General features: G+C 40.1%; 1 protein-coding gene across 5 annotated transcripts in view; it reads right to left on the bottom strand.

The window, feature by feature from the left end:
- Positions 1-24,524, bottom strand: part of WWOX (WW domain containing oxidoreductase) — a 768,476-nt gene that overhangs the window by 519,949 nt on the left and 224,003 nt on the right. For all 5 annotated transcript variants that reach the window (XM_075009261.1, XM_075009262.1, XM_075009265.1 and 2 more), the window contains exons 7-8: positions 23,672-23,857; positions 19,530-19,794 (exon numbers count right to left, since the gene is read on the bottom strand). In XM_075009261.1, coding sequence (XP_074865362.1) covers positions 19,530-19,794; positions 23,672-23,857 — 451 coding nt within the window. The remainder of the gene's footprint in view (positions 1-19,529; positions 19,795-23,671; positions 23,858-24,524) is intronic.

Here is a 24,524-nt window from a genome sequence, read left to right as displayed (position 1 = left end):
TAGCAAAGACAAATAAAATACAAGTTCAGTGCGTTTCTGGGTAGATAAGAACAAAAAGCCAGTGTCATTTAATTAAGTGAAAATCAAAGCATATTTATGAAATTACTGCATTTGTAGTGTTACGGCAAATAAACGTTACTGCATCATTTCTGAATGACAGGGTTACACATTCAAGTAAATGTAGTAAAGATATAGTAATGTCACTTTAAAGCAATACCAGTTTTGATGTCCTTGTGTTTCTGTTGTGCTGTGACTATTAAGATGCATTACCTCATTTCTTGGAAATGAAAAAGGGAAATGTAACTAGTGCAAGCTACCATGTAACTTTACAACAACTGACAGTAACTATAACATATGCCAGTTTGTATTAAGATGTTATTGCACCTTTCCAGTTCTAATCGCCAATTATGACTCTATTAGTCCTACTTGGCAGTTCATCTGCTCCTGCATCAGCTAAGGGGGACTTGGAGACGGACCTCTGATCTTCTTGTTTCCGCTTCAGTGAGTACTCAGCACAGCGGCTGTCATCTTGAGACATTGAGGAGGTAAGGCATTGCCTTTCCTAAGATAACTACACCTGACCTTACAACAATTTACTAAGGAAATACCTGCCTAATGGCAGTGAGTGCAGTTTCTTTTACACTCACAACGGCACTGCAAATTAGAGACAACAGGATAAATCTATGACCAGCTCACTAGACACTTCATTAAATCACTGTTCCTTTGCCTTGTAGAGCACTAATAGAATCACAGCCCTCGTTAGCTACTGAATAAAAGATCAATCACACACTTTGAGAGCTTTTGCTACCAGCTTCAAGAAGAAACAAGGGGGGAAAAAAGACATATTTAGGATCATCAGTAAGATTCTGAATGGCCTCGCTGCAAGTTGGTTAAATTACCTTTTCCACCACTGACTCGGAATGTAATGCTCAGAGGAACTTGTTAAGTCTGCTTTCAAAAGCTGCTCTTTAATATATGACTACCAGGCCCTGGTCAAAAGTTCATAATGTGCATATGTAAAAAGGCACTAAATTGCCTAAGGGCTAAAACCAGAGGAGTTTAATTGCAACAAAACGCTGAAAATGGTCTGTTGAGGGTCCTTCTATTGGGATACTGCTGGCACTAGCTGATTGAAGTATAGAACATAAAAGCCTTATAACAATATTTCCTTAAATGCAATTGAAACTACTAGCAGTTGCTAGCGTATATATGCTGTGACTGAAATAAAACACTGCTCCTCCTACAAAATAAATAAGAACATGTACCATTCATAATTCAACACAATAGGGGTAAAAAGGAGAATTCAACAACAATAAATATATGTTCAATGGTGCAAGTCTAACTATACAGAAAGTACATTGTTACAGTAGGAGAGCAGGGTATATCAGCATGTTAAACTAGTTGCTGATAAAACCTGTTACAATTAAAGCTGGAGAACAGTTTACATGTATCTCTTATTTTCCCAAGCTAAGAACGTTCAAAAACAACCATCTAAGGGATTGAAAACGTCCTTGGTTGGCCTGGACGTGAGGAATTTTTAATTTATTTAGTAGATTGAGAAAAGCCCCTTTCAGCATTTCTTTGTTCAACAAAGAGGGGTGGGGAGAGGTGGTGAGAAGAGCCTGAGGCAGTCCACTAGCCATGTGATCCCCCTGCCCCAATTAACCAACTTAACTGGTTGAATGCTAGGTTTACCTGGTTAACCACTGAATGGGAATGGGAGAGTGGGAAGGCCATCCAATGCAGTCAGGGTCTGCTCTGGCCTGGCTGGAGCAGCCTGGCCCCACAGAGCTGCGGGTGGGGATGCTCCAGCCTAGGTGGAGCAGCCCCTGTCCTTGGCAGAAGAGCCACTCCAGTCTACCTGATGTGGAGTGGCCTCTCCAGTGCTTCCTCCCGCTGAGCAGTTGAAGACGGGGGCTACTGCAGCTGCACTGGAGTGCCCCCCAGCTGTGGTGGCCCCACAGAGCTTGAGCAATTCCCTGCCTGTGATTTGCGTAGGGCTGTCTCAGGCCCTACCAGTTAGCCTTAACTGGAAAGCCTCATCCATTTCAATTTAAACATCTCTGAGACCTCAAGCAGCCTATGTGGATCTAAAGCCTAGAAGAGGTTTAAAGGTACCTTATATCAGTATAATGCCTTATATCTTTTAATCCAATGCTCTCAATCAAGTGCTTTGCGTGAGTCTTAGTGCTTATAACAAGCTAAACTAGAATTCTGGAAAACAACAAACATGTGGAGGGGTGGGCAAGGGGTGGGACATAATTTGTTTAAATTCTGTGTTTATAAGAGACTATATATGCAGACATACAGAAGTGTGCACTTAATACAAATAGGTAATACAGGTGGAACTCCTCTATCCAGCTCCCTCAGGACCTGACCAGTGCCAAAATAGAGAATTTTCTGGACCACAGACAGCCCACCATCGGCCAGGGACTCCAGTACCAAACCCCAGCCATGTTTACATGGCCCTTTAGCACAGTGCTGCTGCCCACAGTGCTAAACTAATGACAATTCTAGAAATTGCAAATGGAGGTCTGTTTGCACACTTGTGCGGCTAACTAGTATAGCTACACAAGATTTTGCCGTCAGCAGAGGCAGATGCCAGAAGTTCAGAGGCCGTGTGAACATGCCTCTGCTGGCTAAACTCCCCTCTTTTGCCAGTGCCTTAGTCCACACAGACTCTGTACTGCTGTCACCCCTCCTCTGACGACAGCAAATTCTCGCATGGCTATACTAATTAGCTGCACAACTTTGCAAATTTGCAATTTCGCACAACTCCATTTGCAATTTCTAGAACCATCATTAGCATAGCGCTGCTGGCAGCAGCGCTGTGCTAAAGGGCTGTGGAGACATGGCCCCAGAATCCCAGCTACCAGACCCAGGACCCAGATGTCCTCCTCTCTGCTGCTGACTATAGTCCTGGCCACCAGACCCAGGGCTCTGCTCCTGGCCTGGGACTCCACAGCTGTGGTCCCATATGGGGGACAGGGCAGAGGAGAGGGCATGCAGGAAACTTAGCCTGATGTCCACTGACCGTGAGACGGGTGAACAAAAATCATGCAAAACCATGGCGTTTGTTGAACCCTGAGAGTGCCAGACTAGAGAGGTTCAACCTGTAGGCAACTCTTAGTTAACTGGTAGCTGTGTAGATACCAAATGTAGTGGCAAATGATGATATACATAAGACTCAGTTTTCATGTTCCTAATGGATCTAGTATGTTAAGACAAAGGGTAACGAAAATTGTACATTTCCCCCATTCTTCCCTTCTGTTAACACAGATCTTCCATTTATCTGCCTGCCCATAAGGGAATGTGTGGGTATGGGGACTTCCCAGCTAACAGGTGGCACTGAATGCTCGAGTGCTTCATTACAGATGGCTGGGGATTGAATTGCTATGTTGACTTGTGTGCTAATCAGAATGCCAAGAAAAGGTAGTGGGAGCCCAGTCAGAGGCTCCACAATGAACAGAACCAAGACAAAAGTACTGAAAGGCAGCTGAGGGCTCCCAGAGGAGGGCTCACTTCAGCTCTCCAATAAAATAATAGAAATAGGGGCCAGTAGATTTCTCTTCATCTCCACAAATGCCAAAAATGGAGGAAGAGAAGGTGTTTTGCCATCCACTCTACCTGTAGGTTCCAAGACAAAAGGTTGGGATGACTGCTTTTGAGAGCAAATCTTCCTAGGACTAATACATGGGGAACTGCTTCAACATCACAGTCTTGAAGAGTTCACATTTTAACACTCAACTAGCTTGATGGGCAGCTCGCAGCCCTGCGGGAGTTAAATAAATCATGCTAAAGATTATGTCTTTCCTCCTGGAGTACTTTGTTGCTTCATATTTAGTACAATGTGACATATCAACCATGTCTTCCAAAGTGACATATCATTAGTACTGGTCTTGATATACAAAAATATTCAGTCCACTGGGAAATATCAGAAGTTATTTCAGCTCAGTGGATAACACAAATAAAGATAAGCCTATGAGGGACATGCATGAAAGTATGGTTGTTGCAGGAACATTTACTGCAATAAATAGATCTCTGTGGAAATGACAAGCCAAGTGTCTAACAACATCAAGAAAAAAATGAGAACAGGCTTTCAACTGTGCACTCGTGACATTTCGTGCTGACACCCGGGGCTGTTAGCGTCTTATTCAAGCTGGTTTGAAAATACATGCCTTGGAGGAATGCAAAGAAAATTTCCCCCAAAAAGGAGAGACCATGAACAATTTAAAATCAACACTTCGTGAGAGGAATGCTGAAAGCACACAGTTACCTCTGATGCAGTCAATCTATAAGTCTCTATCTCAGGACTTATGTGGCCCCAACACCATAGTATCTGTTATCATCATCTGAGATAGTTACAGAGACTTTGTCATATACATCTGTTTTGTTGTATTTTCCATATTGATAAGTATACAGTGCATTCACCAAAACTATACTACAGGAGATACCAGTTCAAGGAAGGGGTTTACACTAAAAGGAAGAGATGGGCTTTTCTTTGGTTGCTGTTTTTGTTTTAAGTTTGGTGCTCATATTTAAGTATTCTATTTATTATACCAAATACTTATTAGGTATTGATACATGTAAATGGCTAATTAGTGGTCCAACCAGCTATTACAAAGATGCAAACTGTGCCTAAATAAAGCACAAGAAAGTGCATTCTTGTAACGGCATGATCCTAAACTTAAAAAAAACCCAAAAAACTGTACCTAAATATTTAGATATGCTAATGAGATTGAGGTCATATATGAAAGTTTGAGACCTGATTGCACAGCTAGAGGAAATTACCCTTCCCAAAACTAATAGCAAAATTTTCAACTGTTTAGTCAAAAAAATGCTTCAAGAGTCACCATTAGAAGGCTCAGATAAAGTCCAATGTGAAAGAGACTACAACCAAAATCCTACCATATTCCAGGACATACAGTAGGAACATTTACACCTAACTTTGCCTAAAGCTTCATGAAGACACAGTTCAAATTGGAGATCTTAAGCTCAGATAGGGAAGATTTCAATCGAAGTGACATGGCACATTTTTCAATCCTTTGTTGATGCAGAGGAATTTATGACTGATCAAAGATTTAGAATCAGCAAATTGCACCATATAATTTGGTTTTGAATCAAACTGCTTTGGTGAACTTAAGGCAATAGTTACAGGAGCATTTGACCACATGAAGGTCTATATTTTTGCCTAACATACTTGTAAACTGACAGCAATTTTCACCTTAAATATATTAAAGATGAAACCATAGCCCCTATAAGTGCTACTTAAAAGGGACAAAAATCCGTTTTTGGACGTATCTGCTCTTAAAGATAGCATTACTGTAAGTCCTATAGAGCAAAGAGGTCCACAACTCTATTAAATGAACCCTGTGCATGTAAGACTTGTAGATTCTGGTTGTCTAGATAAATAATTCTTTGCATACATATATTAGTTTTAATAAAATATAGCAGTGCTGTGTGATACATCTATCTCATTTCAATGTCTTGCTTTGCAATTAATTTAATTCCCCATAAACTGTATATAGATTTCTTGACATGCAGAGAATTTTTTTGCTATATCAATACTGGTATTAAATAACTGCAAAAATGTTGTCACTGAAATAATGGATGGAATTTGACTGGGTTGTTTATATTTATTGTCATGCTACCTGTCAAGAAAAGATTGATGCTACCATTCTAAAAAATCCTAGAAACAGCAAAATAAAATGGTCAGGCAATCCCAGTGGCTTGAGTCTTATAACTCTCATACTGAAATTTTAGCAGGTAGCAAAATGTATGCTGATTCTCATTATACTATACGTTTATAATTTTCACAGTAATCTGAATAAATAATAGATTGAACAAAGCATGATCAATTCACCAATACTTACTCACATTTACTCATGGATCAAATAAAAGACTGAGTGCATTCAACCACTTCCCCGTGCATTCATGCCATCCAACATCCTTTAAAATTTTTTTAAGTCAGTGAAACAGACTAAGTGTGATTTCTTTTTAGGGGGTGAGGGAGAAAAACTCTTAAAATGTTTGAAAAATATTTTAAGCCCTAGATTATCAAACAGTGTGTCAGGACCCTAACGTAGATTGCAACACCATTTTAATGGAGTCACCAGGACTGGCATTAGACTTGGTGTGGCCGAAGTCAAAACCTGTACCCTGCCAACTCAGGCCAAAGCTTGATCCCATCACCTGGAAGGTGGGGTTCAGGTTAAAGACCCCCCATCTATGGCTGAAATGGCTGGGCTTTGGCTCTGATCTCTCTGACCAGGATGGAGGGTCTTGGGCTTTTGATGGAGCTCTGATGGGCTCAGTCTCTGTTCTCACTTCCTGGGGTCATCTTCTGTTGTTAGATGTGCAATTAAATTTGAAAACCCCTGTTCTAAGCTGTGCTGACACTTAAAAATGCTTTTCCAGGTGTTATAATTTAGTCTATTTTAAACAGTGTCAAAAAAGATTGTTTTATCTTTAGCTCTAAAATGTAAGACTATCAATTAAAACACTCTTATGTCCGACAAAGACAAGATAGTAATTTCCAACTGGAGGGGGACTGGTCATCTCTTTTGTGTAGAGAGACAGAGAAAGATCTCTGAATGAATGGGGATCTGCGATAGTTAAAGGGGCAGGCCAAGAACAGAAAGGGTAGAGGAAATATCACACAGATGCTGATGGTAAAACCAAAAGAAAAGTAAAAATGATTGGAGTGGAGTGGGAGGTCTCAGGGTTAGAGTGGGCCAGAACATCACAGGATTTAAGCCATTCAGTGAAGCTCAAACTATTCCATGACAGAGTGATCTGAAGAAAACTCAACCAAGAGGACTACCAAATTACTAAGTATTCGATGGAAAAACAAACCACATCTCCTTATTGGGTTCTTTTCTCATGCCCTTCTTGGAATCTAACTCTTCAGGCTGGTGAAAGAATATCATCAGTTGGAGCCTTTTCTTTATGTGATGGGGCCTTCACCCCACACCAGCCATGGCAGAGTTAACATAGGCAAGAGTGACCAATTAGATGCATTGGGGCAGGAAGGTGTGACAAGGCTGAGTTGGGGATGAAGCTCATCTGGAAAGAAACAGGTGTAGCTTCTATAAAGAGAGTTGGCAAAGCAGATTCATTGCCTATAGTCATGCTTGCTGAGGCAAGTGGGGAGAGTACGAGCCTGCAACAGAAGTGCAGGAGCAGTGAAGGCTGAAAGAACTGATCTGAACTGCTGGTTTGAGGGTCCCTGGATTAGAACCCACATCAGAGCACAGGACATTGGGAGTGGCACAATGGATACGCAGACTGCTGGATACTATGTGGAGAGAGAACCTGCTGAGACTCTGGAAGGGGAGAATGACTGCACCTTGGCTGCAGGATTACAGAAAAGGAGAGATGCTGCAGCTCCTTACCAGTGGGATGGGAGAGATCACAGAATAAGTGACATGAGGAAAACAGCTGAGCAACCACCAGATGCAATGTGGAAAATAGAAAGCTAATTCCCATTAGCCAGATGAGCCATGTGGACGCGCTACAGAACTGTGTGTAGCGAGCATCACATTACCCTTTAGAAAACAAAGTTACCACACGTGCAAGGAACACAGACATCACTAAAGAAAAAAATGCACATTTCCTCATTTTTTCATCCCAGAGAAAGAGACACCAGCAATTGCACAGCTCTAGAAAGGAGGAGACAATTAGAGGGGAAAACACTACTGATAACACAAATTGATGTCTTTCAAAGACCTGAATACACAAAAGAGATACAAATGCATTTACATTCTTTTAATAACTGTCTTCCCATAGGCTATGTCTACACTAGGGGCTTTTCCTGGCAAAACTGGGCTTTTGTCAGGAAAAACCATGGCATGTCTACAGGCACAATATGCTTTCTCGACAAAACCCGGTACATCCACCAGCAACTTTATACCTTTTCCTGTTCAGGTGTAACACCTCTCTTGATAATGTTATGTCAACAAAACAGACATGTAGACACTCTGGGGCCCTTTTGTCTACAGGCAGGGCTTCAGGTTCACCAGGCAGCCCTGTTTGCAAAGCTTCCAGTCAGCCGGTCTGTTGAGAGAGGGCTGGGCAGTCTGGCTGCTCTCTGTAGACAGAGTGGATTGCTCTTTCATTCTTCTTCCATGCGTGTAGACACAATGTGTCAACAGAGGTTTGGCTGGGAAATCTCTTCTGACAGTGAATTCTGTTGACAGAGGCCTCTTGTGTAGACATAGCCCCAAAGTTTCCAGGAATGTTAATTTAGTTATGTTGTTATCATGTCAAAAGAAAGCCAACATGACAATAAATGACATGTGATAGGCAAAAACCATAGAATCATAGAACAATAGAGCTGGAAGAGACCTTAAAAAGCCATCAAGTCCAGCCCCTTGCTCAAAGCAGGACCAAATCTATCAGATCAGCCCTGCCACGGTTTTGTCGAGGCAAGACAAACACCTTCAGTGATGGAGACTCCACTACTTCCCTGGGTAGACCATTCCAATGCTTCACCACCCTCCTAGTGAAAAAGTTTTTCCTAATGTTCAACCTGGACCTTCCCAACCACAACTTGAGACCATTGTTCCATGTCCTGCCATCCGTGACCACTGTGAACAGCCTCCCTGCAGCCTCTTTGCAACCTCCCTTCAGTAAGTTGAAGGCTGTTATCAAGTCCCACCTCAGTCTTCTCTTGTGCAGACTAAACAGTCCCAATTCCCTCAACATTTCTTCATAAGTCATACGCTTCAGCCCCCTATTATTTTGGTCACCCTCCGCTGGACCCTCTCCAGTGTATCCACATCCTTCCTATAAATGGGGGCCAGTACTCCAGATGCAGCCTCACGAAAGCCAAATAAAGAGGAATAATCACTTCTCTGGATCTACTGGCAATGCTCCTCTTGATGCAACCTAATATGCCATTAGCTTTCTTGGCTACAACGGCACACTGTTGACTCACGTCCAGCTTCTCGTCCACTACAACTCCCAGGTTCTTTTCTGCAGAACTACTACCAAGCCACTCGGACCCCAGCCTGTAACAATGTTTGGGATTCTTCCGGCCCAAGTGCAGGACTCTGCACTTGCCCTTATTGAACCTCATCAGATTTCTTGCAGCCCAGTCTTCCAATTTGTCTAAGTCAGTCTGGACCCTGTCCCTACCCTCCAGCATATCTACCTCTCCCCCTAGCTTAGTGTCATCTGCAAACTTGCTGAGGGTGCAATCCAACCCCTCATCCAGGTCATTGATAAATATGTTGAACAGAACAGGACCCAGAACCAAACCTTGGGGCACTCCACTGGAAACTGACCACCATCCCGACCTCGAACTATTGATCACTACCTGCTGGGCCCAACCTTCTAGCCAGCTTTCTATCCATCTTACCATCCAATCCAATCCATATTCCTTTAACTTGCTGACAAGAATATTGTGGGAGACTGTAACAGAATCAGTTAAATCACTTTTTTCAGGAAAACAAGTTACATCTACCTGTGCAAAAATATTAAAATAAAAAGGTTATCAGATTTTTAATATAATAGGGAGAATATTAAGAACAATATTAAGTATATTAAGAAGAAGAATATTAAGAAACCATTTTATAACCCTCTGCATTTTACATAGTGTAATTATTTTAGGGACAAGGGATATTGAAAATATACTTTTTTTCCTTTTGCAAAAATGACATCTCTAAAAGAAGGGGCTTTCTAGTTCAGAGTCCTTGGATATTCTTATTGTTTACCCTTCATTCTTCTTTTCTAGAGTCAGAAGAGATTTCTCTCTGAACTTCAAATAAATAAGATATCCAGCTGCACAAACATCATACTTTCTGTTAGATTACTTTGGCTTCTTAAGGAATATTTGACTTTCTCAGAATGTAAATGATTAAAGGGAATCTATCATATGAAACTGATTGGGGAAATGTTTGAAGTGGTGTGGAACCTCTACAAATATGGAATAAAGAGAAATACAAAGACCAAGGTATGGTAAAGCATCTTAGGTATCCCGAAACACCGATGGGAAATATTAATGTCATTAAATAAAACACCTTCCACTTAGGAAATAGTCTTGAATAATCCAGATAGACTACACAGAAAACTATATAGACTATAAAGGAAACAGAAAACTATGCTGCATTTTTTTTTAAAAATGCTATGTAACATACAGTAAATGTGGCCATTGGGGTTTCCTACACATCTTTCCATTAATACAAAGTAGTTAATCTTGTTGTTCAATACACAGAATGTACACAATTCTGTAGGCCATATTTCATTAACTGAGGCAGCATAACAATATTTTATTATGTAACTCCACAATGTTTTTTTAAAAAAGGTATGCCTGTTATTGGCCTTGTAAGCCAAATAGACGGATGGCAAGCTTTTGCCCATAAACGTGGCTCTTGCTTTTTCAGCAGCCGTATTTGCTAAAGGGTTCTGTACCCATCTAAGCACCACCAAATAGGCAGCTTTCAAAATAGTGCATAGGCCTGGGCTGTTCCAGATCAGGGGCTGTGGGTTGCCACTGGAGTTCACCAGCAAGGCAAGTACGTGATCAAGCAAACAGTGAAAAGATAGGGAGCCTGGGAATTTCAGACAAGAATGAAGTTACAGATTCACCAAATGAGAAGGTAAAATAAAAAGGATTATTTTTAAAAACTTTCTTAAATGCTCATTGTTTCATTTGTAATACACCTTAAACCCACAAAGCATTTTCTTTTGAAGTAGGTGGCTGGTTCCCCATCAGTAGCTTTGAGTTTGGCTGACTTAAAAACCTGAAGGGAAAAAATACTAAATCTATATTCCCTTGTGCTGATTAACAACTCTGAGGACATCCTTCTACAAATCTCAGATTAAGAGGCGGCAACACAAGAGCAGGCAGACTGTTGGGCTAGATAGGAAGTTCCAAGATGTAGATTTGAGGGAAATTTAAACTTTACTATGAGCCTTTACTGAAGTGCATGCAGACATTTCACAAATATTTTGCAGCTGTTTCATACAGGGAGGCTTTTCTAGGATAGAAAACCAAAAATATGCAACTCAGTTTCAAGATATAGTATAATTACAGTAAACTCTTTCATATCTGGCAGCCCAGGGAATGGGAGCTTGCTGGATATTCAAATATTCTGGATAATAGAAAGGAATACCTAGAAATGCATAACACTAAAGAAAAACAAGATTAGATAGTAAGAAACGAAAAAAAACGTATGCAGAGTACTTTATTTACCATCGTGTACTGTAAACTTATGTTGTATTTATTTCTATTTACTTTCATTGTACTGGACTTAACGGAAAACATAACTGAAATTTACTCGTGGTTAAAATGCCGGTTACTTGAGAGTTACAGATGATAGAATGACAGATATGAAAGAGTTTACTGTATACAGAATATAATGATTATGGGCCAATTGCTGACCCCCAGTTCAAAGCCCAAGAAGCTGGGCTTCGCAGGTCCCCAGGATCTTGGGGAACAGCGGATAAAAGGTATCACCTGCCTTTGGACAAACAGCAGCAGCAGAGCTACTTTGCAGAAGAGACAAACTTCTGAGACGTAGTTGCTCTCCTGGCTGCCATGCTTTCCTCATAGAGAGGAGTGATGGATCTGCTGGACTACAAAATACCAACAGAAGTACCCCACATATTTAGAGCAGGAACCCATCTGTGGAGCTGAGTTGCATGGCACAAAGACAGGTTTCTGCAATCTATCCCTGCCCATATGCGCAGTGGAACCGAACTGGTTCTTTTTCTACCATGGTCCCCGCATTCCTATAGGAGAGGGCTAGAGCTGGGAAAGCATTTGATTCCATATATTTTTTCTATACTGTTCCTCTCATTTTAATGGAAAAGAGAAGAACTTAACTTTTGTCAGGGATTTTTCATCCCTTGGGCATAATCATCCCCGTGGGCCAGGGAAAACAAGCCTTTGGCCATAAAACATCTATGCAGGCACATGAAAAATCCAAAGTCTCATAGGCTGCCATTTAGCAGCCCTCCCCAATGGTCACTCTAAGTCAGTTGGTTTCCCCGGTAACCTGAACTCATGAATTATTCTTGATCAATGATTTAAAATCATGGCCTCCCACTGGATAAACACCTGGGTTTCCAGGATTTTCTGAGGGTGAGAGGACCTGACTGAAAACAGGTGCATAGAACTATTGTATTATAATTAGATCATGAATTATTCATGAGGACACTGTATATACGCAGAAGCCGCCCGCAGTTCTGCGGCCCTGAGGGACACAGGCTGTGCACCTGTTACCTTGTACGGAGGAGCGTGGCAGCTCTGCTGCAACCACTGGACTCTGAGGCCAGGCCTGAGAGCTGAAATCACGGTGGCGCCTGCCTTTAGGCAGCGCCAGCAAAAAGAGCTTTGAAATCACTGCGCCGCCTGCCAAGAGCAGGAAACACCAGCTCACCTCAGGTGCCCACCGGCATGGAAGTGGCGCCAACGCCCCAGCACGCCTCAGCTCCCGCAAGTAGCGCATTGCGTTGTGGAGCAGCAAGCGGGTCTTTTGGCCAAGTCGCCGCGTGGCAAACTGGCCCCCACTCCGGTGGGGGTACTGCGTACCCGGTGATGTAACCAGGGACCCACCAACAATACCACCAGCACTCCCCAGCATCTGCGCCTGCTGTGCTTCATTGGACAAGACCTTCACTTACTGGACGTGACTCACTCACCTGGACAGGACCTCTATCACCGTACACGTAACCTACCTATTGGCCCGTGGCACAGCCTGGGACCTTTGACGCTATCACAGACACTATCGGGTACTGGGTCCCCTAACAGGGGGGTTGGGGTCACACCTCAGCCACGCCCTTTCCAGGGCCAGGGAAGGGCTGCACCCGGGGCTCGACCCTAGGGCCGGGCTTGATTCACCCAAATTCAAAGACATCTAAAAGCTACACACTTGATTTAATAGTTTATAGTTATAGTTTAGGTTAGTTATTTAGTCACAGAAATAGTTTATAACAATAAGTTATACTTACCTTTATGCAGGTGGGATACCAAGGTGAAGGCATAGCCTCTCGGTTCCCCAGTAACCCTGCACCTTTACCTGTCCCAAAATCTCCAAGCTCCAGCTGGGTGGGGCCGACGCAAACACCCAGTTGGTAGGGGGCCTCAGAGGCAGAGCCTTAAGGTCCCCCAATAGGCCGGAGTAGCAACCTGGCCGGAGGGCACAGGAGAAGGAGTAACGCCCTTCTCCCCCTTGGAGCTAAATAGAATAAACTTCCTTTACCTCCTACCTTAAAAGCCCATTTCTAACCACCTTGTTTTTGCCTTCCGGTAAAACAAAGAAAGTTTTATAGGTTGCCTTTATGGATTTAATATTAATAATAGTAAGTGTTTGTTAGTGTATAGGATTATCATGAACTGTTTTGTGTGTTTATTTTATACTGTTTGTTGTTTATTTGCCTGTTGTTGGCTCTGTTAAATAAATAGAATGTTAGTTTCACCCCTAAGCCTCCTCCTCGTTCCACCTTCACCTCTTGAGCTAGCCACTGCCTGCCAGGGGGATTACATCTTCAGCGGAAGGGTATGTGCATAACCCCTGGTCCTCTTGCCGGTGGGGGGTGGGGTGGTCTGCAGAGGGGCGGGGCGGTCTAACGTCACCGGGCCTCCGCCGTCTCTCCGATCCACCTCAGGTCCTTCAGGATCTGGACATCTAGGGCGGGGAGTTTCACAATCCGGTCACGCTAACCGGGCGGCTCAGAGTAGGCTGTAAAGAGGTTAATAATTCCCCGCGACAACTTTCAGACATGTAGACAGTTAGTTCTCAAATATACAGGTATGCTTTTATCGGCATGCACACTGAACATTATTTTAAAACTACCACTTTAAGTTGTAACTCTCTACAGGCCGTTGGCATCGGAGACTACTGCACAGATCATGCCATCTTGTTTCTAATGCACAAGTTGTATGCATAAGTAATCAAATAAATAAAAATCAGGCCAGCAAGCAACTCCTTTCCCATTAAAGTCAGCAGGCAATGGACTGGTGTTTAAACACTCAGTTTCAGGGAATATCACTACAGTATATTTAAAAAATTATGTCATACACACATAGCTTTCCTTTAAATTAAATTGCATTTTGATTCATTAGCAGTGTCCAGAAATTTTAAATGCAGAGAGGAATTGTGTCTCTATGCTTGAGAGAGGATCCACCTCTGATCCCTACCTCTGTCCTCACCACAATATTCTCAGATCAGAACACTCCTCTGCACTAGACTTCTTTTTTCCCCCCTCCAGTTCGAGCTCTACTGGTTCATCAACCCTATACGCTTGGTAGCTATTACCACTATGCAGGCAGGTAAAAACATAAGTTTTCATTTAGCAGGGGTTACAAGAGGGCACTGTCAGCTGTTGGGCTGGAGTCCTCAGTTCAGCAGTTGGTAAATTTTATGCACTTGTGTCAAAAATGAAGGGATTCTATATGGACTTGATGGACTCCTAGGCGTTCTCTTCAAAAGGAGCAACAAACTCTGCAGCTTTACTTCGGTGTTAATCCCTCATCCCTTATTTCTGCTTTCCTCTCTTCTCCCCAGCATTATGCTCTCCAACTAAGGACTCCCAGGAAATAACGCTAAGGTATGATGTTATCATAAATGGAAATTTTATCTATTACTCCTCACACTCAACACACTTCAGAATGCTTTTCAGCCATGAACTGTACAGTTATGAATGGCCAAATGACAGTCTGACGTATACCCTCCTGCCAGACTGACTTGTCTTTAGATTTTATGTCCATATTTGAGGGTAGAATTTGGTCCTAATTGGTCAGCAATACATGGCAGACATCATGAAATCAATAACAGTTGTATAGACTTTTAAACATCAAAATACATTTATTTTAAGAGGGAATGTTGACCAAATATAAATATTAGCCCAGAATCGGTTATAAAAAAGCCATGGAAACATCAAGACTTTCGGGTGTTTCTCTCACAGGCGTCTAGAGGGGCTTGTGATAGGACAAAACATGTCATCACTAAGGGAATGTCTACACTTTAATGTAAGCCTAGGGTGGGTAGAACTTGAACTAGCAAACTGAAAGTTTGTTAACTTAGGGCCTGAGCACCTACACTTATTTGTAACCTCAGGCTAGCAAATGTTGAGCCCTGGCACACAAATGAGGGCTCCAGAGTCTACACTGCATCATGTAGCCCAAGACCAACCACCCATACTCCAGAGTTCCCTAGAACCCTTCTAAAATGTGGCTGGTCTAGGCATTTCACCATGGTGCAGTGAAGGAAAATTTAACTGTCTAAGGGACAAAATGTCAGCCCGTGGGATTTTTGACAGACTCCCAGAGTATGAGTCCAGTGAGACTGCAACTAGACTGCAAAGCAATAGCACTTGAACCTTGGGTCCTAGCTTAATTCAGGCTTGGAATTTGATTTGTGTGTGGACAGGATGAGGAGCAGGCTTGTGCCTGAGTTAAGCAGCCTAACCGCTAATCCCCAGAACACCATTATAGTGTTGGTTTTAGAATTAAATTCTAATGCTTATTTAGCCCCAGTGCCTTTTAGCTTCTGCAAGAACACCTACTAAACAAAACAAAACAAATTTTTAAATACTTTTCACAAATTATCTATTAAGCTAAACATTTAGTATTTGGATCAGAACACTGAAAAAGCATCAGACATAAAATCAAAACACCTAATGTCTCAGCTACAGTTCAGATGTCCTGAGGATCTTAGATGTGGTTCTAGCTAAAATGTACTCGTTACATTTCTCCAGAACACATAATTTAAATCCCTATTCTAAAATGTTAATATTTTCCATGAAAAAAACATAGGCTGCACGTCTATCCATCTCCTAGAAATTTAAAATATTTGAAATGATAAATCTCTCTCTGACAGGTTTATCAAGGGCTGAATTACCCTGCTATGGCTAGCTGAGATTAAGATATTGACATCTTGTGCTTTTCTAGCTATAATTTATAACTCTGCAACAGACTAGTGTTTTATTTCCATCCATTAAACAGGGAGTAGCACATCTGTTAAAACTGTGTTACAATGGCTGGCTTTTCATTGCAACAGGAAACGTAACCCAATCGCCTCAGAACTTCTACAAATTCTAGTCCTTTTTTCCATGTAAAAGGATTTGAAAATGTAGTTCACTGAAACATCTGTTAAGCTCTTGCAACCCTAACACATGACATTCTTTCTTCTCTACTACCTGCCAACCAAAATATCTGGTTCTATGTAAGTCAATAACAAGTATGTGATAATAGCGCTCTGCTTCTATTTTTACATGCCACTGTATATGGAGAAGTTCATATGTGGGAACACTAGTTATTGTATTTCTGTTGCAACATTTAAGTCTTACCCTAAATGTACTGAATTTTAACTGTCCAAGTGTCTAGCAAGAAGTGTGAAGGCATCTGGAATGACAGATTTACACTAATTAAAAGCACGAGACTCTATGGAGCCATGTCATTTTAAAGTCAACTAACCAACCTTGTGTATATTTTTATTTTATAATTATTTTTGAAATACATATATCAAGCCAAGTGGGCATATACCTAGACTATGTATCTATGTATTTCCTACCACTGTTATCTTCAGAATCCCTTCTTCAAAACTTTCCTTTGTTTGTAACATCCACTTGTTGCAGCTTGCCATCAAGTAGACTATAAATCTCTCAAGGCAAGGCCTAGCTTTTACTGTACAATTATAGAATGTCAAGTAAAATAGGCATGCAGTCTTGGTTATGGTCTCTGCTTGCTACAATAAGAGAAGCAGTAAATAAAACAGAGCAGATATGCTGCTGCTATCACCATCTGCCACACACACCAAAAATGGACATTTGTTTCAACTCATTTTGATGTATTTTGGTTCGGGAAAAGTCAGTGGTTGGGGAGAAGAATCCAAATTCAATTTCTTTACTAGTCTAAACAGTATAAACACCATTGGGAATCAACACGTTAACAAGTTTCAGCTGCAGAACACCTACGAATTTACTGTGAATTACCAGAAGGGTTCACTCTGACCAGCACTGATACAGTATGTCACACGTTACTCTGCTGCAGACAGCCATAAAACAGGTTAGATGAGGTGGAGTTATATTACTTTCACTACGATTATCCATTTATGGCAATCATTAAAATCTCCTAAAGACTAATATTTCAAAGAGAGATTAAGTTTATGAAAGTTACTTAAGAATATCCAGTAGTGTAGTTAGACATCTGCAATGCTATTCCTTAAAACAGGCACTTAAACTAACCGGACTCCATGAAGAGTGGCTTAATTACTGTAACTAAAGTTACTCTAGTCACAGCAAGTAACAGCAAATAAAAAAAGGTTTTATTAGAACACTTCTTATTAATGCATCAGGGAATCAGCTAAAAGTAGAGGCCTATAGGCAATGTTTCCTAGTACTAAATTATTTCATGCTGAGTATTCTCAATGCCATGTGCTTGAGGCTGCTTGATCTTGCCTAAGAATGGATATAGTGTATGTGGCAAAATTCATCCCTGAAGGACATCTACCTTCTCACATTTGTATTGCACTGATACCAACATAAGGTTTAGGCCAGCACTTTTTGCACTATGAACTGCAATAATGAGATCTGCCCTCACCCAGGACCATAACAATTAGTCCTTGTACAGTCCCATTGATTAGAAGAAACACGTATGAAGAATTGACAGAAGTAAAACAGCTGGGTGTAGGGATGGTTGGCTAGTCAATGCGGATCTCTCTCTTGTGCACACCAGCCATAAGCAAACAGATACCAGCATATAAGACTACCATTAAAAAGTGATGCAACAATAAAATAATCTCCAAAATGACTTAATAAGCATTTTAAAATAAAAAAGGCTTCATAAAAGGTTCTCCTCAGTAATACATCAATGACTCTTGTGGGCAGTGACTCGTGAGGAACCTGAGACAACAGTATTGGCTATCTAGCTCCTCAAATGACAAAACCATGGACACAACCCCTGCACGTAACACAGTTTGCGGTTACTTACAACTTTATCTCTCAACAAACTTATTCTGATGAATCAAGGGGCTTCTCTCAATTCACTTATGTTTTAAATTCAGGCAAATTAGAAGGGTTACAGAAAAACACACACACACACACACACACACACACACACACACACACACACACACACACACACACACACACACACACACACAGAGTATTTGAAAACATCTCAATGGTCAGTATGTTTTCCATGCTCATATGCTTTAAAAAACAGTCTCGTGGAATTATACCTGTTGATAAATTTTGTAGGCAATTTGTCAACCAACTTTGGGTCATTATGAAATGTGTTTAAGACAGCAAATAACCAACACCTGACAATTACTACTATTCTACAGGAAAAAAATGTTCTGTAGGATATACATGTACAAAGAGCAGTGCCATGCAGTGTTATTACATTCATCTTACACAAGCTTGCTCCTCAAGTTACACATTTTAACTGGTATTCCATGATTTTTTTTCACAAGTTATGTATTTCTTCACATGGACTGAAATCAAACACACCAGTTTGTTTGAGTTCCCTAACATGTTATTCTGATCCTTCCTTATCTTTGTTTTCAATACTAGAGTTTCTGGTACTGCTCTATGAAGGTACTTCCCTAGCTTGTACAAAAAGACACACAATGAACGTATCTTGGTTTTGACAGATTTCCTATCTGTCTGTGCCAAATGCTTACTTCAGCAAATGGAAGGTGTTACGGAATATTCAGTATAAGTGAACAGGATAATGATATAATCTAGTTCAGGCTAAATCACTGTTTACAATATTCGTAGTTAATGTTATTGGTGCTTAACACATATATGCACACACAAACACACACACACATATATATACACAATGGTGTAGCTAACACATTATGAATATTTGTTACATATCATTTGTGTGCTAGTCAAAATATATCATTCAACATACCAAGCCACCAACATACACACAGACTTTCCCAGCTTTCTTCCCCCACCCCTTTCTGCTTAAAAAAACCCCCCAAAACAGCCAGTAAACCACTGTCTTCAGACTAAAAATAAGTATAAGGAAGATGATCATCTCCAAGAAGCTATAAGCCTGAGAAAAAGAAGGGTGCACACTAAAAGTACATTAATAATGGCACTAGTAAGCTCCTCTAATCACACCACCTACATATTTCATCTGTTAACATACCGAATATACACAGCAGGCACTTAACTGAAAATTCAAAACAAGTTTTACAATTCTTTAAACACATATTGAAGCACAACACGAACCCTAAAGAATTCCACCCTAAAATGTGCATCTACCCATTACCAAGGCAATGTAAATCAGGCATTCCAACATTCTATACCATCTCAGAGGGACAGCCATGTTAGTTTGTAGCTTCACAAATTCTACATATTACTTTAGATTGACAAAGTTCACCTGAAATGGTACTAGGATCCTTTACTAGAGCTCCCAGGTTTGACAACATGATTACCAATAAAACCATGTTTGCATTTATAAGAGGCAAAAGGCTAAAGTATATATGTACATCTGGGTTTTTATAACTTAACTCCCATGATTTAAAAACTGAAGATGTGTAAAATGCTGAGAGGCATTCACTTACCATGGATTTGGTGAAAGGCCGAGCCAAGGTAAACAGCAGAGTATACACCCACCAGTTGCGATGAATGGATGAGTAGATCATATTTCCCGGATGCACCGCATTAGACGTCACCCCATAGGGAGAAAGGCGGCGGTTTAGCTCATTGGAGAACAATATATTGCAAAGCTTCGAACGGTTGTAGGCCAACATAGCCCAGAACTCTTTCTTAGATGGAGAAAGCAGGCTGAAGTCAAGTTTTCCTGAGGAATCTTTAATATCTGAAAATCTGATAAACAGTAGACAAGTTTAAGCACTCTGGGGCAAATTCTGCTCTCACTTAAAACTGAATAACTCCCTAGAAGTCACAAAGGTTGTGATGCTGCAGAGGACAGCGGAATTTGGACTGCAACCAACTCACAATTACTTAGCAGTTACTTAAAATCTCATTGAAATTGCTTGCAGTTCTCCAAAGTAACTTCAGGGGAGTCAAATTATAAAATAAATTTCCGTCAGAATCGAAAGATAAGCATTTTTTATTATTATTTTATTCAATCCATCCAAGGAGAAAAGCTTTTCTTTCTTATCCAACAGACACAATTTCTACTCTCTGAACTACATTCTTATGCATAAAGGAACAAATCCAGTTTTCTAGTTTTGTTTCTGAAGACTCACACAATTAACATACATTTAAGTATTTAAAGTAAAAGATGTCTGCTATTCCAATCACATTAACAGTGTTCACTCTTAGCCTTTTTTCCTAGATTATTTTAATATAATGTTCAAATACTGTATATTTTAAGGGTCCAAGTAACTACAGATGACTCTTGCTGCCTTTTAGACATTTTTAGATTAAAAATTAATGATTATAAAGTGGTTATAACCATGGTAACTTGCCATCAATAGTCTTGTATGTTTAAAATATAAATGTAAACAAAGGCAAAATGAGGTCTGGCAGACTATAATGTTTTTAAGTATACCCCTGGCATGGCTGAACACAAATCAAAGTAACTAGTTGATGTTTTTTAATTGGGTCTGACAGAGTCATTAAACACCAGCTGTTTGTTTCTTTTTTTCTTTTTTAATAACAACAAAGTAGTGAATGTACGAAAGACATTTACATAAAAAAGGTATTATCTAGATAGTTATCTTTCCATCCTTAAATTTCTGGTTTATTAAATTACTAGCGTGCCATAGTGCTGAGAAATAAATAGCGCTGGTAGTTGTAAAACGAGGTTACACACAGGATAATAAATAAATTTAATAAATTCACTTCAATACATAGATTTTTCAGAATCAGCTGGGGAAAGAAAGGGCAAGCATAACTGTGGCACACATTATAAAACACATTAAAATGCCTTGCGTGATTTTGCATTTTACACCCCAATTCACTGCTTTGTTTGTATTTTTTTCTTAACTTATGTCAAGGCAAAATACATAGGAAAAGAGCTTACAGGGTTATAAAGTCAACAGCCACTCATAATGCCTTGTTCCTTTCAGGATTAGTCCCTCATTTTGATTTCAGGTAATAAAATGCCTGTTTGGTAAGTTTCATATTTATTTAGGGTACAATTCTGAAATCAGCTGGACTACTCTGGGAGTAAATTACTATTCAGCATGAATAAAGGTAGAAGACTGCTAATCGAGTCCTTAGTACAGATGTGTACTATACAAATACAGTGTTTTGCATCTGTCACCAACACAACTGTAGTGACACATTTTTAGCCCAAACCTGTGAGTCAATCTCATACCAGCAATCTCATTAATTTTGGAAAACAATCAAATTAACTACATAGAAATAAAGTTAAGAGGAAAGTCAGCTTATTTGTTATTCTTACTTTAGTGTGATGTACTTAAACTACTCATAAGATGACAAACTCAATTCATGACCACTGAATCCAGATAACGAAATAAAATGGAGCAAAGGACCAGAGAGCAAATAAATGTTTTGCCTCAGGGCTGTCTAGCACAGTAATTTCTGCAAACAGGACTTTATTTTCCCCCTAACAGGGAGTCTTGACTCCAACAAAAAGATTCAGCCAAGGTTTATGGGAGTAATTAGATACCAACACTTCTGTTTTACAACACAGTTTAAGGCTCAGAGTTCTCAAGAAAGTTGGAAAGCACTACCAGTGTTAAGACCTGCTCTCTGCATCAGCTTATAGTCTCTGAATAGCTAGAAAAAGTAGCCATTTAACTACTATTTTGCATACTTAAATATGATTTTAAGACGCAACACATGAATCCCTGAAATAGAAAAGCAATGGGTTGGATCAGTAATTATATTCTGGCATGCATGGTGATTTACTCTTTGATAGGTTTCCATAAAACTTGGCTGATCTCATTCAGTTAGCAATGAGCACTTAAAAAGATCTTATTCAAAACAAAGATAAAGCTGTGTAAAGATACGAGCTCTAATTCCACATGGCACTTAAGGGAGAAAAACGAAAGACCTCATTTAAAATGCCATTTGAGATACAAGCTTACAAAGGGAAACAAGCAGCTGACAATTCAACATAATCTCCCATTAAATAACAGTTCATTTGTACATATCCCATTGTGCCATCCACATCTGGCAAGTGATTGGAGTTGGCAGATTTATTTCTAGAGCTATCTTGCCTGCCCCCACAGTAGCTTCCACCACTCCTAACAGGACTCTACTACTTGCTTTCACAAACCTGGGTGTGATTTGCAAAGATAAGGATGTCCAGATTTTGTTACCACCTAATTACTAGATGTTTCATGTCTTTTAACACCAGGGAGGATTATTACTAGCATTTTCTATTGCTTCCTTTCATTTCAGCCATCATAAATTTAAAATGGTAAAAGTAAATCTATCTTCAGTGTGTCATTTATACCATAAGCCTCTCTGTTTGGAAGTGATAAAGATTTAAGCCTGACCCTTGGCTGGTCTCTCTCTACCAGGTCTCAAGAGTTACATTCTATGGAAACATGATTAAAAAATAAGTTTTATTCTGGGTCTTTTAAAACATTGCAGAAATAAATAAATAAAAGCAGTTGCACATATTTTTTCCTCTAGCTTTGCTACATCTCTTGCACACCACCCAAAAAATGAATTAGAAACCAACAATAATATCGTTAAAGCAGGCCAATAATATCGTTAAAGCAGGCCACGATGGGGCCAATCATGTTATCCCTGCCCATTCTACTAAATCTGAAGTCAGCATAGGCTCTGGATTCAGAAAAATGCAGAATTAGGCCCCGAGACTCAGATTTCTCAAGATATTTAGGCCCTGCTGCCCCAAAATCCCATTGACAGCAATGTGATCTAGATTCTTGGTTACCTAAATCACTTTTGAAAGAGAGAGCCAGAGTTTTATTCTGGGTCTTTTAAAACATTGCAGAAATAAATAAATAAAAGCAGTTGCACGCATTGGACGTAGCAATGGTGAGCTACCTTTCAAACCTGGGCCATAGTATAGTTCAAATAGCAATTGTTTTGTCTTTTTTTTAAAGCTTCCTTCTCTTCAGCTGTTAAGAATGTTCTAAACTCATGTTTGAATTAGAATGAAATTTCATATTGTGTTTTTTTGCCAAATTGTACTCCTAAAGGTAATAGGAGAGAAATGCCATCTGATATCTTAATTGAAAATTTAACCAAGAGAAGCACAGCCAGATTTCTAATACAGACTAACAAACTTCCCTTCCTACAATTATACAGCTAATGTCTGCATTGAATTCCCTAATTTCTCATTATAAAACAATTGGATTTCATCTAGCAGTCTTTAATTGCATTGTTTCTCCTGCTAGAATAACTGCACATGCTTCTTGGTAAGGTGTTGAAGTTGTTGAATGACAAATCAATAAAGGTCTTGGCATTCAGATTTAATCAATTATTATTCCATCTCCTAGCAAAATCAATGTGTGGCCTGAAGTGTGGTGAGAAATCTGCATTCACACAAAGAATGACCAAGACCAACCTATGCAGTATTCTGAAATTTGTATACAGATAGAATCTCAGGGACAGATCCTGTATGTGAGTAATCCTACTGACTTCAATAAGAATTGCTCAACATGGGCAGACACTATAGGACTGGCCTTTTTGTTTTAATGTTTGGACTTTCCAGTGTGGTGGTTTCATTCCAAGGATTTCTAGAAAGAGAGAAGAAGAGCTAAATCAATAACATTCTTTGACTTTAACTAACCTGTGTGATTCTGATGAAACCACAACAACTCTTGCTGGAGATGAGCGGCGTAGAGTGTCTTCAAGAAGTTGGACAAGATAAAAATGCCCCAAGTGATTCACCTGGAAAGTAGCCTCCAGGTCATCTTCTGTCAAGGACCAAGGAGCAGCAAATACAGCAGCATTGCAAATCAACATATGGAGTGGCCTGAAGAATCAACATGATAGGCAGACATTAAAAAAAATCAAGTAAATAAAAAGCACAATGAATTACATGTAATTAGATGTACTCTTATTGTGATTTATGCCTCCTCCTTATCACTTCATAACTCTCACTGGAAAAGCAAACAAACCGAGAACCAAAACAAAGGTAACTGAACAACTCGAGTTCAAATACTTTGCATCTCCTGGGCCACCATTAACACAAAGGGTATGGAATGGTGAGAAAAATGGCTGACATGCATGCACAGATTAGCCAAATCCTTTAGATAGTCTTGTCCAGATGTCATTATACCACCAAAGTAGAGAACAACCTCAGATTTGACAGGCTGAATCCGCAAGACATAATTCCTCTAACCATAGAACTTTTACCCCACATACTTGGTCCTGATGTGCCCAAGAGGTAAAGATTATACCAGCTAAGTGGTCTGTGTGCATGTCGTCTTCATGCAGGGGCATTCTGGATGTTTAAATACTGCACATCTGGCACCTTTTAAAACTCAACTTTTTATTTGTGTCAGCCATTCATGTATTTAACTGCCAAATAGACAAAGTCAAGCCAAAAAAGTTTTTATTTTACAAATTACTAACAAACGCAAAAATGTATAATTCAGAACAGAACAAAGTGTGAGTATAGGGCGACAGAAAAATGGTTG

The sequence above is a fragment of the Carettochelys insculpta genome, chromosome 14 (genome assembly GCF_033958435.1).
Source record: "Carettochelys insculpta isolate YL-2023 chromosome 14, ASM3395843v1, whole genome shotgun sequence".
Lineage (NCBI taxonomy): Eukaryota > Metazoa > Chordata > Testudines > Carettochelyidae > Carettochelys > Carettochelys insculpta.
Note: the sequence above shows the minus strand (reverse complement) of the source record. Positions and strands in the feature narration are given on the sequence as shown.